General features: G+C 43.8%; 2 protein-coding genes across 4 annotated transcripts in view; one reads left to right on the plus strand and one right to left on the minus strand.

Moving 5' to 3' along the window:
* LOC306828523 (interferon-induced protein with tetratricopeptide repeats 1B-like) overlaps positions 1 to 12159 on the minus strand; it is a gene marked incomplete at its 5' end in the record, with an annotated part of 201523 nt that extends 189364 nt beyond the window's left edge. The window contains one exon of the mRNA XM_079351040.1: positions 10984 to 12159. Within this exon, the coding sequence (XP_079207166.1) occupies positions 11074 to 12159 (1086 nt within the window). The 3' untranslated portion in view covers positions 10984 to 11073. The remainder of the gene's footprint in view (positions 1 to 10983) is intronic.
* The window catches only part of LOC306828674 (microtubule-associated serine/threonine-protein kinase 2-like), a 53314-nt gene continuing 39107 nt past the window's right edge, over positions 2777 to 16983 (plus strand). For all 3 annotated transcript variants that reach the window (XM_079351220.1, XM_079351219.1, XM_079351221.1), the window contains exon 1: positions 2777 to 3680. In XM_079351220.1, the coding sequence (XP_079207346.1) occupies positions 3600 to 3680 (81 nt within the window). In that variant the 5' untranslated portion in view covers positions 2777 to 3599. The remainder of the gene's footprint in view (positions 3681 to 16983) is intronic.

A 16983-nucleotide genomic window follows, 5' to 3' on the forward strand; every position in this document is an offset into this window, starting at 1 on the left:
TATTTAGGTGTATTTTTCTTTTCATGCTTAATTTGTGAACATTTCTGTTTCCCGAGAGATGACAATCAATTTCGAGAAAACAATCAATTCTTAATCCTCTTTAATTGAGGATTCTTTCTTTGAATCTCTGGCGCTCACTGTGCAAAACCACCTTTCTGGAATTTGATATTCGACACTGGCTTTCCTTCTTTTTTGAGTTCTTCTTGATTTCTCTGTATAGTAGCGTAGCTGATTGTTTTTTTGTGCATGAACTGTGGCGTGGCGTCAACGCCCATTATTTTACTTTCATGAAAAATATGCAATTTTTTTGGGTTACTGTGCAATAATAGCCTTTATAGTTTGCTTTTTGTGGATGTTTGGGTTGTTGAAGAAGTGCCATGTTTTCTGTTCAAGCTTATTTTAGATGTTTATCTCCGGCTTTTTGACAATCAAGGAGTTTTAATGGGCCTCTTATTTTCAGCTTAAAGGTCACGTGTTCTGCTGAATCCTCTTCACCATGTTTGTCAAACACTAATATGTGTTTATAGTTCCCCAAATGATGACAAAAGTCAGTTTTCTGTCTGTTGTCTGCTCTACTTATCAGAAAATGTGTGCTCAAACAGGCCGTTTGGAGATGTTCCCTTCATGACATCACAAAGGGCAGTAGCCCCTCCCCCAGGTGGGTGACACTCCCACAGCTAGGTGTTTGTTCTGCCCTCTGAGTCTGCCTTCTCACCGTAAACAATAGGACATGGAGCCAGAAAGCAGCGAGTACACCCGAGCCCTTCCAGAGAGGGGGCGTGGCCAGACACAGCTCATTTACATATTTAAAGCTACAGACACAGAAACAGCCTGTTCTGAGCAGGGCTGAAATAGAGGGGTTTATAGACATGATCAAATACAGGATCAGAGTGGATTTACAACAACACACTTCACACATGATGAAGAGGAGCGAGGACACTGATTTACACTGAAGAGGAGGAGGAGGTCATGTGATCTTTAAGGTGATTTAGCGTTTCAAACAAAAAGTGAAAAAGTAGCATCATGCAAACGCACTAGAGTTACATATTTATAAAGCAATAAGATCAACCAAAGTGGACAACTTGAGTATTGATGAATCAGGTGTAAAAGTGTTTAGTTGTAATCTCCCGCAGGTCAAACTCAGTGTCTTTCTCAGCGTCTGTGTGGTTTCATGAACCACAGCTCATGTATGTACAGATTCAAGACGAGAGTGGACGTCGATGCAAGTTTTTATTTGATGCTGTTAGTCAAAGACCAGCTGTATTTCTATGCATGTTCTCTTTATAAAACAAATGTTTTGGGGTAAAAAAAAGAAAAAAAAAACCTTTTTAATAAAAAAGGACAAAACAACATCCGTGTCTGTTTGGTCGCTTCAGATATCGTAAAGTGGAATTCAGCTTCACAGGATTTTCACTCACATCTTAATTCATACAATTGCGAATTAAAAACACGAACAGTCACACTGGATAACTTTCATTTGACTTTTTCACTTTGAGGCACGTTTGTCTCCCAGCAGATGGCAGCAGACTCCAACCAATCACAAACTATCATAAGACTCATTGACACTTTCTTGCTCACACACAGGGAGCGAAGACTTCCACGTGTAGGTGCTGAACACTAAATAAACATCTGTATCACTGATGGTTATTTTGACAGTCACGTGTGTATGTGTTGACACATGGCTCGCATTGTTTGTGGCTCAGAGGAATTTTACATAGGGAAATAGACTGTTTTTTTAGAGGGTCAAGCTGAAACTTAGAACAGGAAGTAGAGTAGAGTACCTTTAAAAGTAAAGTGGCATGCTTTTAAATCAAGTAGCAATGATACTACTAAAATGCACATCATTAAATGTATACACAATATATTTCTACTTGATTGTGTTCACCTGTGAAACTAAAAAACCTGATGATGAAACCTGTTTGTGTTGTTGCCTCCCAGACAGAAGGTTCCTGGTTAGATGTCCTGTTGGACGTGAGCCTGTGTGTGGAGTCTGCATGAGTGGGTATACTCCTGGTACCTCCCACAGTCCAAACACATGCTCGTTAGGTTATAGATGACTCCACATTGAGTGCAGGTGTGAATGTGAGTGAGCCCTTGACAAAAATCTATTGGGTGACCTTCAACCGCGCCCTCCAACTAGTGTTCATCAGGGCAACGAGAGTGAGAGTGGACAAGCAGCGCCTCACCTATGCAAATATCTAGAGATTATAATTTATTCTTTGTCTAACAAATTTAAATGAATTAATTTGGAATTATGAAGTGATAGTTGATATTTGTAATCAAATAAACACGACAATATATACATGAACTTAGCTCATATATGATATGTGATTATTACTATGGAGACCCTGAAGATCCAAAAAATAAAAAATAATGTCTTGTGCCCGGGAAAAATTAAATAAAAAAAACACTTTTTTTTAATACTTCTGTGGCTCCATTGACATATATATCTATATCTATATCTATCTATCTATATATATCTCTATCTATATCTATATCTATATCTATCTATCTATCTATCTATCTATCTATCTATCTATCTATCTATCTATCTATCTATCTATCTATATATATATATATATATATATATATATATATATACATATATATATATATATATATATATATATAACCAGGAACTTTCTGGCTAAATATATTTAAAAAATGAGATTAATAAAGTGAAAAAGAGAAAATTCTAAACAACATCAAAATAAACACATCTTCCTCACTACGTGCTGCTTTTGTTTTGGTAAGGCAAACCGGATGTTGAACTCTCGTTTCTCGACAGCTTCACGTCACAGTTACCGCGATGGTTTCAGGAAACAGGCAGAGCTCGTGCGGCGCCGCGGCTGCAGTTTAACCCGGTGAGCTTCGCTTTTATCTGAGGATGGAAGAACAGACGGAGAGGAAAGAGACGGTCGGATAAATCACCGTGACAGGGAACAAAAAAAAAAAAGAAAAAGAAAAAGAAAAGAAAAGCCGACGACATTTCGGGCGGGATTCAGCTGGAAAAGCGACCGTTAGGAGCGCGAGCGGGCAGACCTGTCATGGGTGTCACGGTGTTTCTGGGCAGGTAAACTGTTAGCAGGCTAGCACGCCGCGGGGAGCTAGCAGCTGCTAAGTTACCAACAAGTTGTGTTAGTCGGAGTGGAAACAACAGCATCGTGGATGTTTCTCTGCCGGATAAAAACGATAAAACTGCGCTTTAGAGGGCGAATTTAAATCCTTTGTTTTGTCTTCAAGGACGAACTGACGTGCGCTCGTGCCGCAGGTTTGATTGACAGCTTGTCAGAGCGGGTTAAATCCAGATGTGGAGTCGGCATGAAAAGTGCTTCAAGGCTTTAAGTGAATCAGAACTGTCCTCTGACCGGAGATGAAACTGTTCACCGGACTCGACAGGCTGCAGCAGGAAGCGATGGGTGTCAGTCCGGCAGCGAGGTGTCAGTGAGCCCGCTGAAGGGAAGCCACAGAGCGGAGCCAGCAGCCGCAACACACGGAGGCGGCTGTCAGCTGGAAAACACACACACACACACACACACACACACACACACACGCGCGCGCACACACACGCACACATTAGGAGTGTGTCGGAGTGCAACATGAAGAAGACGGAGAACACAAACAAGAGGAAACTGTGCAACATGGAGCAGCAGCTGAGCGGAGGGGAGGACAAAGATGTGGTGAGTCGTGAAAGTCAGGAAGCTCTTACAGGGTGTGTGTGTGTGTCTGTGTCCTTGTTGAACCTGTCAGCCCACGCAAAGGGCACAACTAATTACATCCACTAAATGTATGACTTTTATTCTGTTGCTTCACTCAAATGTGGGGAGCCTCTGCAGCCCCAGAAAGTAAACAACATTATTATTATTATTATTGTGGGCCCGAGATAATCACATTTCCACCAGAAGGTAATTATCCTGCGTGACATGTTGTCACCATCAACTTGTGTGCACAACATAAATCATGGTATGTGGATGTTACCTTGTGCGCACAGCAGAAAGATGTCAACTGATGTGCATTATCTTGTGTGCAAGAAATACTGACGTTCAAATGAGAAGATTTTTGACTGGTGTCAAACATGTCTGCAATAAAATGAGCCGATTGTCACTGGATGTGCTGATATCGGCTGGCTGGTGAATCCTCTCGGGCTCTGGATTGTGAATGCTCAGTTGTACATTTTGCAAAATTGCTGATTTTCCTCCTTTCTTTCCTTATTCTCAATCAGTCAATCCAGAGTTGTGTTTTGAAATCTGGATTAAAGCTCTGCGGACAGTGGATTCAGAAAAGCATCTTGGCCTGAAAGCAGATCAGTGTGTGTTCGTCACATATAGGCAGCTTAATCAGGGTAACTAGAGTCTGTTAGATTCTGCGTGTGTGCGTGATTTTAAGCCACAGTTGAAGATGAAATAGTGGTGAAAGGATGAGTGCAGCTGGTGTGCAGTTGAATCTGTTTCTTGGTCACACACACAGTGAGTATAAGCCCCCTATAGCTGCCTTTCTTAAAGACATCATCATCAATAATCGGTCAAATATATTTTAGTGTCACCAAGGATTCTCGTTCCTCCCGTCCTGCAGCTCTGCATCATTTGTGCTGATTGCTTTTTAACAGAACAGCTGAAAACAGTGTCCCAGGCCAGAACACAGAGTTCTGAGTACTGTGCATGCCTCGGCGGATGAATTTGTGTGTGTGAGTGTGTGCGTGTGTGTGTGTGTGTGTGTGTTGGGTTGCTAGGCGAAGCAGTGCAAAGCGGGTTAGTGGGGGAAGTCTGAAGTGCACTGTGACAGCTAATCTCTGCTCTGATGGTGAGCGAAGATGATGTTTGTGTAATGACTCAGCGGCTAGGTTAGCATCCACTCTTCATGTGTGTGTGTGTGTGTGTGTGTGTGTGTGGGGTAAACTGTCATTCTGTGGCATTGAAAACATATAAACGTGATCTGTCGAACTCTGTTTGTACATCAGTGGATTTAAAAAAGGGAAAGGTCAGAGATTACCAGTTTGGCAGCTGATATCGGAGATTATTTTTGAATGCTGCAAAGAATTTTTCAAAGCTTTTTTCACCAACGTGACAAAAGATTGTCAAAATGTTGATACCTGTGCACTTTTCACACCAAGTTTTTTTTTTTTTTTATTACTTGAATGATCCAACGTGTTTTGGTAGCTTAAAAAAAAGATCTTCACTCATATTTTAAAAAGCAGAGCTGCGATGAAACAAAAAAGGTGGTTTCATACTCGGGACCCGGGACTGGATCCGAGTACGCTTGAGCCCAGAGTCCGGTCTATTTGATCAGAGTGAACACAAACGTGCCACACTCGGGTGTATATGACCCGCGGGAGATGTGAACGCAACCGTGCTCAAACGAGGAAGTGGACCGTTGTATGACGTGATTCTTAACGGCTCAAACGGCGCTTCACAAACCCCTTCGTCCGCTGAGGGTCGTCGTTGGCGTCTCGCAAATGACTTAAAAACATCCACAGTTAGCAGGGTGAGGCGGTTGCCATGGTTACGTCTTCTTATTTCTGGGTTTATTTTTTTTTTTGGGTGTATTTGCAAACCGACTCTGTGAACGCTGCCCCCTGCTGTTTCGAACTGCGTCCAAACGCAAGTGAACTCAGACACCGATCGATGTTACCGGTGAGAACGCAGACCAGCGAGGGGGGAGCGTTCGAGTTTGGGCACGGTACGAAACAATCGTGCAAGATGTGAGAAAAGAGAGAGAGAGAGCGGTGGTGAGCCATTCAAATTCAAGTGTCGGCTCATACTGATGTTTTTTCATGATGATGATTAAACTCTTGTGTTATTTAAAGTCTTTAACTGTCGACAGAAAGGACTACAAATCATCGCCGCTTGTATGAAACATAAACCACCAATTTCAAACACTCCAAACACACACACACACACACATCTTGCTTTCATCGGCCGGTCTGTGTTCAATAGAATCTTTTTACGAGTGTTTGATTGTTGAAGGTTTCCACTTTACGAGTCTCGGTTTGAAATAGAAGTTGATGTGTTTCCTTTAATGATAAGAGCTGCTTCCAAAGATGAAATCATTGTTTTACATTTCAGCATGAAGTCATGTTCTTCAGGCTCCAGACGTCCGATCAGACGGACCCTGCCGTGCATCATCCCCGCACCGCCCTGCCTCCTGGGATGCATGTGAATAATCGGGGATGAATGATGTGATTTGACCTCAGCTGTCAGCTTTTTAATATTTCAGTATCAGCACTTTGTCTGTAAAATCAGCTCAGCAGTGGAAAGTTAAAATTCTTGAGCCAGCTTGGAGTCAGGGGAGGGAGGTGTTGAGTTTTAGGGAATGTACGTTATTGTGTCATGGGAAGTCTGACAGACGTTTTTGAGCTGCTGCTGTGTAGTGTGTTGTTTGTGTGAAAGGCTACGAGCAAACAGAGTGTTTCAGCCACGACAGAGCAGCTGAAACACAATCCACGGCTTGTGCCTGAGCGCAGCACGTCTGGAGTTCTTGTTTTTCTTACTGACTCACTGGCTCTGGCTCATTTTGTGAATTTAAGAGTCTGACAACATTACTGATAAGAGCTTTTTGTTCAAGTATGATATGCTTTTTAAAACTAGAGGCCATCCTTTCTTCGCTCAGTTCAAAGCCGTCGTTGGCATTTTATCTTGCAGAGGAAGGGAGTTCAGGTAATCAGTGTCGCGTTCTCAGGCCCTAAAATCTGTCAAATATCAGATATGCCTCATTTTTCCCCGTCTCAAAGCTTCCTTTCTCTTTGCAGCAGAGTTTGACCAAAACGCCCGGGTGCACAGGCTGTCCTAGATTAAAGGTGATTGGCTGAGGTGTCTGTGGTCGTGCCTCCAAATCTGGTGACCCCACGATGCTCTGTGTGAGAGGCGATGAAACGTCACGGATCTCACCGTCTCGTGGCGGCAGGAGCTCAGTGTGTAGGGACTTGGGTTGGGACAAGTCCTGGTGCAGCTGGACAGGTGCCAGGGGACAGCACCAGGCTCTGCCGAGGTGCCCCTGAGCAAGGCAAGGAACCCCAAAATATGCTCTGGTGTGCTCCTTAGCAGAAGCAGTGTGTATCATCCCACCACTGATGCACGTCTGAATTTCACTCGGGGATTAATATTGAATAAAAAAAGTGAAATCTTGGTTCGTCTTTGCACAGGGGGAAATGGTCGATCCATTTCCTGTCGTGAGGTCACCTCAGAATTATGTCCCGCCTGGGGAATAATAATCTGCAGGTTGTGAAATGTTTTAAACTGAGAGTCGTCAAAATGTCAAAATCTTCAAATGTCCTGAAGAAAAAAAACTCTTCTTCTCCTCCTGAAGTCATTAAAAGCGTCTCCTCTTCCCCTCTGTGGCGCCTTCCACCAGCTCCTCGCAGCTGATTGGCTGACAGGAGTGATCCTCCTCGTGCCCGTTCTTGGTTGTTTCTCTCAGGTCCTGACCCGTCCCTGTTTTACTGCTCGCTTGTGCGCTGTGACACGGTTAAAAAGGAGCAGTAAAAGCAATGCAGTCTCTGCACACAATAAACCCTGTCAGACATTGTTCCACCGCAGCCGCCCCGGACACTTCTGTTCCAGCTGTGTGAGCTGAACGCCCGCTTCCTTCGCCTCATTGTTTACTCGAGCTTTGAAAGGCTGCTGTGTTGTATTTGCATCATATTCAACGGATAAAAACACAGATCCAGCACAGCCTGCTCTGAACAAAATATCAAACGTTTGTCTGAAAGTGCACCTCTCTTTGTTTGGATATTCATTCTCGCCTTCCTGCAGTTTGCTTTTCTTTTGATCGCCCTTCTGTCCTCCATAGTAGAGGCAGGTACAGTGACATCAGACTGGTGTTTCACCTCATTATTATTTCATGTTTCTGTGATCTTAAAGCAAACAGCAGAGCATGCAGATCACTAGGATTTGGCAAAAAGAAAACATTTGTCTGCAGTGGGACAACGACTCTTCTGATTAGAGGTTGCCTGATTGAAATGCTAATTTTGTGCCAATGAATGTGGCAGGGTTGGTTTCCTCCAGATCCACTTTTTAAGTTATTGGTTGAAACTGTCTTTAGGTCCTGACGGAAATTAATAACTCAGGTTCTCTGAAAAAGGAACAAAGTAAATCCATCATCTGCATCAGTTTGTAAGTCTGTAAAAACTTCAACCAATGTCTGCCACGAGGTACCAATCTGATGAACCAATCACAGGCCTCCCTGTCTCCCTGCTCTCTGATGAACCAATCACAGGCCTCCCTGTCTCCCTGCTCTCTGATGATCCAATCACAGGCCTCCCTGTCTCCCTGCTCTCTGATGAACCAATCACAGCCTCCCTGTCTCCCTGCTCTCTGATGAACCAATCACAGGCCTCCCTGTCTCCCTGCTCCTTCTCTACCTCTTGCGTGCTCTCGCTCACACTCAAAACTTGTCACAGATGACCTCGACATGCTGAATGAGACAACAACGTAGTTTCTACACAATGAAAGACATGAGATGAGGTCCACTTCTGAAGCAACGGCGCTCGGGCATGTGTGTGAGGGGGCGTGGCTTCAGAGGGAGCACAGAGGGGAAGGGGACGTGGCTGTTGCTGTCTTTACCTCCAGGCGATGAAGCTTCTGCAGCCATATAACTTTCCAGTTAACTGTCATTTAGAGAAGATGTGAGAGAGTAACGAGACGCTGACTTCCAAAAATTGACGAGAAGAAAAAGCCTCCAGAAATGGAAGAATAATCTGTGACATTAAAGGAAGATGATGTTCCCCCAACAGGGAGACGCTAATTAGGTCAGACTGAAAGAAGACAGAATAATCTACAGCAGTTTAACAGTGTGCTGTACAGTAGAGTGTTAATGCGGGCTGCTGTGCTAAATAGAGGATTTTCACTGTAAGCTGCAAAATCCTGATATTAAGTAGATATTTAAAGGCTTGGAGAGTCACGACCTTTGAGACATTTCTGTGTTTGTCCAGTCATGTTCAAAAACCTAAAGTCACACAATGACACGCAAATAAAAGATCTATCGAGGCAGCAACTCCCTCGTTATGAAACTGAGTTTATCGTTGCAATTTAATAAAGGTGTAAAAGTTGTACTCGTGTTGTTGACATCTGCGGCCTCAGTGTGACAAACAAAAAGAGCAGAGAGGATTTCATTGTTTAATTGTTGTGCCGTGCTCGTTCCCGTCACAGACACACGAGGATCTTTGTGTTTGACAGGACGAGAAGCTTCCATAAACGTTGCGTCTCTCCGTCGTGCAGGACCGTAACGCTCACAGAGCAGATGGCTCGGACAGCTTTGGGCGACCGGTTGCGATGAACAGTGTTATCCAAACATCTCATATTTCCTACAGCACCACTCGCATTTATTTGGATTGGAGTTTATGTGATCAGCGTTCCCTCCTGCATTCACCGGATTCCAGCAGCGGCTCAAGAGGGTTTTAGGTAACACGAATGGAGGCCGTGCAGTAACAGACTGTAGGTCTGACTGTGCAAATCACAACCGCCTTATTTGATCATGATGGACAAACTAATGTGTGTCTTTCTCTTTTAAGAAGTCATCATTGAAGTAGGAAAAAAGATCGGCGTCTCATATTGTCCTCTTCAGGTTAAATAAGTCTCCTGACCTCTATTTCAGCCCTGCTCAGAACAGGCTGTTTCTGTGTCTGTAGCTTTAAATATGTAAATGAGCTGTGTCTGACCACGCCCCCTCTCTGGAAGGGCTCGGGTGTACTCGCTGCTTTCTGGCTCCATGTCCTATTGTTTACGGTGAGAAGGCAGACTCAGAGGGCAGAACAAACACCTAGCTGTGGGAGTGTCACCCACCTGGGGGAGGGGCTACTGCCCTTTGTGATGTCATGAAGGGAACATCTCCAAACGGCCTGTTTGAGCAGGCAGAAGACGGAGAGGATGGACTTTTCTCATCATGGGGGGTTTGTAGACTAGAGACACATATAGAATCATGATGAAATGGATTTGACAGAATATGGAACTTCGGCCTGAAGTATCTCGGCTGGTTTATTAATAAAATCTTAATAAATTGGGACGCTTACATCCGAGTGATTGGAGTACTGGACGGATGTTCTTGGGGTGAAAAAGGTGGTTTTTGTGAGCTGGGTGACGTGGTGATGAAACGAGAGGTCGCTGTTGAAAATGACTCCAAGATTGCAGATACGTGTGGAGGGGGATAGAGTGGAGTTGTCTATTGTGAGGCAGAAGTTTTGAAAAGAGTTGGTGAGGGATTTGGGGCCGATGATTATCATGTCTGATTTTGCATAGTTGAGAGATTTGAGTTCATTGAGGCAGTTTGTCAGGGTGGAGCAGGTTACAGTGGAGACGCACAGCTGGGTGTCATCTGCATAGCAGTGGAAACGGAGGCCATGTTGGCGAAGGATGTTACCAAGGGAGAGCGAGTACATGATGATCAAGAGGGGACCAAGCACCGACCCCTGGGGGACGCCTTAGGACAAGGGAGCGATGGAGGAGGATGCTGTGGCTGAGGGTGTCGAAGGCTTCAGTGAGGTCGAGGACTCGCCTTGTAACTCAACTTAACTCTTACTAAGGTGAAATAAGTAAAGGAGGCTCAAAGAGGTGTGACATGGCGATGGTATTGGCCAGTTTAGGATCAGAGGGCAACTCTAGCTTGGAGCTAATTAATGGACAGTACCGCTGTTTATCTCCACAACTCTTTAAACTCTTGGACCTGTGAGTCTGGATTTGGTGGTGGAGGGAACACCCTCCTCCCAGCTGTGAGTCTCTGCAGAGTTTAAGCTTAGAATAAAGATTCATTGACATGTTGAGGCCGACGTTTTAAAATCTTTTTATTGAACAGAAATAATCTCCAGTGCAAAGACAGTCACACAAATTAAAGAGGGAATGAAATAAAAGCAGGTTACAGCGTTGGACTTGAAGATACAGTCACATGTTAAAGCTGATTTCTGGTTTATAAGTTAGATAGATAGATAGATAGATAGATAGATAGATAGATAGATACTTTATTGATCCCGAGGGAAATTCAAGTAAACCCTGAGACATGTGAACAGATAGAAGCCTCTGTACAAATTAGCTGAGATCTTTATTCTGCATGAACAGAATTGTTCCCCCTAAATTTGCCTCCCTTTCTTTACTGCCCTGGCTCTGGCAGGTTTCGGAGAAACTCCTTTACTGCTCTGTCTTTATTCTTCTGCAGGATTCTGATGCTCTTCTCACGGTGGTTGGATTTTTCTGGTATGGCTGCAGCCTTCATGTGATACTGAATCGACCTGTGGCTGTGCTTTTGATCATAGAATAAATAATTTGCATACATGTTGTAAAGCATCTGTTTCTCTGCAGGTTCTGCAGGTTCATTTTTGAGCAGCTTCTGAAATATCTGCTCAGCTTCCTGGTTTCTGTGATGTGACTTTGCACAGACAGTTGCAAGATCTAATTCTCTTTTGAATGAAGCATGTGGGTAAAGAGAGAGCAGCTCCTCGTGGAGAGCGATTGCTCGGTCTATCATGCTTTGTTGTGGATCAGGGAGACCTCTGCTGTAATAAATGATCCTCCATCTGTAGCAGTGCGCAGCATTTTTATTCAGATAACGCACATCTGGATGTTCTCTCAGAACTCTCTCTGCCAAATCAACGGCCTCATCAGCTGATATGTGGTTTATGTAAAGGTTTAGTAAGGCCCACATACCGCTGTTACTGAGGTGCAGAGCGCTCAAATTTCCTGCCAACTCACGGACTTCCTCTTGGATGTTTTCTCCTTCATCAGCACGCTGCTCAAGGTAGAGAACAGCCAGGTTCAAGTTCTCTGGATCCCGTTCCTTGGCTTGTCTCATTCTCTCCAAGAGGTCAGGGACCTGCCTCGGCTCACTGAAGTGTCGGGCTTTCTTTAACCATATGACATAGCTGGTGTTCCAGTCCACCATGTCCGGCTGCATTCTGGCAGCTTTCTCAAAGTATTCAACAACCAGATTCTTGTCTTCTGTGAAGATCAGGGTCCAGGCCTTCTCAGCGTAGATCTCTGGATGGAGCTCGCCCTGGGATGGAGATGGGTATTCTCTCATCAGGGCATCAACCCTTGACAGGTAAGCTTGACTCTCTGCTTCATCTCCCAGGTGGTGGTGCAGCCAGGCCAGGTTCCCGTAGTTCACCACTAACCAAGGACCCTCATCTGCCTCTCTCAGCTGGTTGAGGGTCTCTGCAGCCCTCTGGAAAGAATTCATCGCCTCCTGGAACAAACTCTCCGCCTCCTGGAACAAACTCTTCGCCTCTTCATTTAACCCCAGCTTATACTGAATGAACCCCCACAGGTTGTAAATGTGACCCAGCCATCGGTTTCCCTCCTCTGTGCTGAAGTCCTCCATCCTGTCCCTGAGACGTAAAAGATCGTTCTCGCTGCGGTCCAGGTTCCAGGTGAAGTGACACTGCAGGGACTCCAGTGTGGTTTGACTCTGAGCAGCACTGAAGGAGAATAAAAACACAAACATGTAAACACATCAGCAGCTAGTTCTGACATGTTTTGAAGTGTGCTACGTAAGCAGGTCTACATCGTACAACTTATCAACAAACCCAGACACACCTGTTCATCCTGCTGACAGCGAGCAGAGCTCCTGTACCTTCTGCTGTACCATCAAACTTGTTGACTGTATATTGGAACACCCTAAACCTCAGTATTTGAACACCATTGGATTTGGCAAGTTCTCCAATGTTCCCCAAATTGACATCGTAGGTGCATTTCCACTGTGAGAGATTTTGTGTTTTATTGCTGCACATAACTATTTGAACACCTGAAAATCAGCAAGAATCCTGGCTCTCAAAAACCTGTTACTCTGCCTTCAGAAAGTCCACCTCTACTCCATTTATTAATCTAAATTAGTATCACCTGTTTGAGCTTGTTAAAGACACCTGTCCACCCCACAGACTGGCAGACTCCAACTACTACCATAGGCAAGACCAAAGAGCTGTCAAAAGACACCAGGGACTAAACTGTCGACCTCCACAAGGCTGGAAAGGGCTACGGGGCAATTGCCAATCAGCTTGGTGAAAATAGATCAACTGTTTGAGTGATTGTTAGCAAATGGAAGAGGCTAAAGATGACTGTCAGTCTCCCTTGGACTGGGGCTCCACACAAGATCTCACCTCGTGGGGTATCACTGATGATAAGAAAGGTGAGGAATCAGCCCAGACCTACACGGGAGGAGCTGGTCAATGACCTGACGAGAGCTGGGACCAGATTCAAAGGTTACTGTCAGTAGAGCTCTACGCTGCATGGTTTAAAATCACGCATGGCATGAAGGTTCCCCTCCTCAAGTCCAGGCCCGTCTGAAGTTTGTAAATGACCACCTGGATGATCCCGAGGAGACATGAGAGAACGTCATGTGGTCAGAAGAGACCGAAGTAGAACGTTTGTTCTAAACTTCCCTCGTCGTGTTTGGAGGAAAAAGAAGGATGAGTACCATCCCAAGAACAGCATCCCTACTGTGAAGCATGGGGGGGGACGTCACGCTATGGGGGACAGGACGACTGAATTGAGGAGAGGATCAATGTGGTCATGTATGCAACAACTTCCTTCCCTCAGTCAGAGTGTTAAAGATGAGTCGTGGCTGGGACTTCCAACATGACAATGACCCGAAGCACACAGCCAGGATAACCAAGGAGTGGCTCCGTGAGAACCATATCAAGGTTCTGGAGAGGCCAGTCTCCTGAGCTAAATCCCAGAGAAAATCTTTGGCCCAGCGACAGCCCAGAAACCTGACAGATCTAGAGAAGATCTGTGTGGACGAGTGGGACAAGATTCTGTTACAGTGAGTGCAAACCTGGTCAGGAACTACAGGAAACGTTTGACCTCTGTTATTGCAAACAAAGGCTTCTGCACCAAATGTTAACACTGAAAGCTGCAGCTGATAACAACCTTCCTCTTCAACCTGAGTATGATTCATTGAAGGAAAACTTTATTGCTCTATGGGGGAAATGTACGATCAGTGTTATTAAACAGCTGATTACTGCGTGGCACAAAGGAAGTGACGCCTTCTTTAGTCCCACATCTGGGTCATTCTGATCTTGTCATCTTGTTGCCTAAGTTTTGTGTGAACCGGTCTGTCAGGTAAGAAATGCATCCCAGTAATCTTGTTTAACAACCTCATCCAGTTTATTCTTATTTTGTACAGACAGGGCTCCTCCCCCAACGCTGAACACAAAAGGTCAACGCACTTTTAGTAAAACTCTTTAAACATTGTGCTGTCAACATTTACTTTTGTAACTTTATAAATCTCCCTTTTTATAATAGAGCACAGAGGATTTATATTCTGTGTTAAACACAAATTAAATTCATTTTAACCCCAGACAAACACAAAGTTATAAAAGCATCAAAGTGAGAAAAGTAAAATAATGAAGCTAAAGAAGAAAAAGACTAAAAGTTCAGAATAATCAGAGATGTAAACATTCGTATGCAGCTCAGATACTCACTTCATCTTTCTGCTGTTTCTTCCTCTCAGTGGTTTTCTGAAGATGATTTAGTCTCTTGATGTTTCTGTCTGCTGACAGTCTCTTCAGCTCTCTGTGATGATGATGATGATGATGATGATGTGCAGCAGCAGCAGCTTTAAATGTCTGTGACAGAGGCGTGACAGTCAGGTCGTCGTAAACACACCTATCTTTATCAGCAGGGTGTTGTCTGACTCACCTTCTTCATAATCGAAACTTAAAGTCATCAGTTTCTCTGCAACTCATTCAAGGAGGAGAATCGAAACAATGCATGTATTGCTGTAATCACTTTTTGCTAGATTCCCTATTAGTGCTGTAAGACCACAATAACCGAGACTTTTAGAGATTAAGACTAAGACCAGTCTGGATTTGTTGGTGGAGGGAACTTCCTCCTCCCAGCTGTGAGTCTGCTTAGAATAAAAATTCATTGACACCTTTAGGCCGACATTATAAACTCTTTTTATTTAACAGAAGCAATAATCTGCATTGTAAAGACAGTTGCACAAATAAACTGATAAGCCACAAAGATGCCCCAAAAAAACCATCAAAGCCAAAGAGTGATAAGCGAGGCAGCTGGAAATGTACTTGCTTTGAACGTAGCACCGCGTACCCTGCGTCTGTTTGGAAGACTGGCTGTGATCAGAACAAATACGCTAAGCTACACTAAGCTACGTTAAGCTAGGTGGTCGTAATATGCTGTGTACGTGCCCAGTAAAGACACACAGAGGAAAGCTTACTGCCGTCCTCCTCCAGTTACAGGTGAACAGACGACACAAGAATGCTAACTGTTACAGTACACTGAAGCAGACTGTGGCGTCCGCAAACGGAAGGATAAAAGGCAAATATACATCTCCAGCCTTAATGTGAATGATCTGAGTTTACAGTACAGTCGATACATGAAACAACAAAACACCCAGCAAACCTAAAGGATCCCTTTTACCTGAGATAAGAACTGCACGTCCATCTTGATAAAGTTGAAAGTTGATTTTTAACTTGAGCGGCTGCAAACGCAAGCTAAAGAAGAAACACAAAGGAGAGGTTGGATATGAGAGTAACGTAAAGTAATTTAAGAAGTGTCAGATAAAAACAGAAAATAGGAATGTTTCATCGTCGACATTATGAAACATCAAAACAGACAGCAAAACATAATCAGAGAATATATAACGGCATTAAAGAAGGAATGAAATGAATAAAAACAGATTACAGCTTTACAGTTTAAGATACAGTCACATGTTAAAACAGTCTCAGTCATTGAAGCCAACCTGAAAAGCCAGTTTTACTTTTTCTTCAGAGCGCCACACAGATCTCTGCAATTGTTCTGCAATAGACACTAATGCACGTGTAAGACTCACCTTTCATCTTGATATATAATATAATATAATACATATATACATCCAAGTATTATTTGATAATATAATAATAATAATAATAATTATGTTCATCCTTATCCCATCCTTAATATCGCTCCCACTTCCACAGTGAGATATGTTTAAATATCTTTTTTCACTTTCTGACCTTTCATTCAACTTCTTACTGTTCGATTTTCTAGTGTGAATAACAGTTTGGGTAAATCTTTAGTTTGAAGCGGTATAGGGGTCTAGTTTAGTCCAGCATCTGCTCTGGGGACCGGTAGGGGAGCACTGAAGCCTGGCTTAGACTGCAGGGTGATCAGACTATTCTAAGATCTGATTCCTCGCTGCTCTGAACTGATTATCTCGACGTGAGTCGTATAAAGATCCGATCTGAACGTTCCTGATCTGCTCAAAGAACGCCGGGGTCCGCCCGGATTTTTATCAAACGAATGGAAATCCTGAACATTACGTTATGGGAGGGTCTGGAGGAAGTCTTGTGAATCGTAACGTGAGTGCATCCTCGAGGTTACAGAGAAAATCATTTGTTTAGATGCTTTACCCATCTAGACAGATGTGGAACAATTCTGTTGCATTTTCATTTGCTTGAGGCTTCGCTTTTATGCAGATGACAAGCAGATTTATCTTTGGGTCATATTTTGTTGCTTGAGTATCATTAAGCCATGACCTTGCTACCAAAGTTTTCTTCTTATGCAGATGAAATAACTGGATTTAGTTTCCGGTAATTTTTCTAAATCTGGGCCGATGAATTTGGCCCCACAGTCTGAATCGTATCCTGAGATGTTCAGAGACAGTATGGCTTCGTTCAGACTGTCGCCCAAATCTGATCAGAGTCCGATCTAACTGACTGACTGTCCACATTACAGACTACAAGTGACCAGATCCCTACTGACCTGGTCTGATCCACTTTGGTTTCTATGGTAACAGGATTCGCCCAGCAAATACAACAGTAAAACGGATGACAGAGAAGTGTGATTATTTGTTACGGAGCAGTTTGTCTGCAGGCTTGTTCGACTACGTTTGTTTTGATTCTTGCTGGTTTCTTTCTCGGACTGAAGTTAACGTCCTGCTGGATCTACGTCGTTGTTATTGTCGATGGTATCGTGTTAAGAGATTCAGATTGAGTCGGATCTGTCTGATCTCATGTGGCTTTTTGTGTTCAGACTGGCAAAAAAAAAAAAGAAGTGAATAAGG

Source organism: Symphodus melops (assembly GCF_947650265.1).
Source record: "Symphodus melops genome assembly, chromosome: 8".
Classification (NCBI taxonomy): Eukaryota; Metazoa; Chordata; class Actinopteri; order Labriformes; family Labridae; genus Symphodus; species Symphodus melops.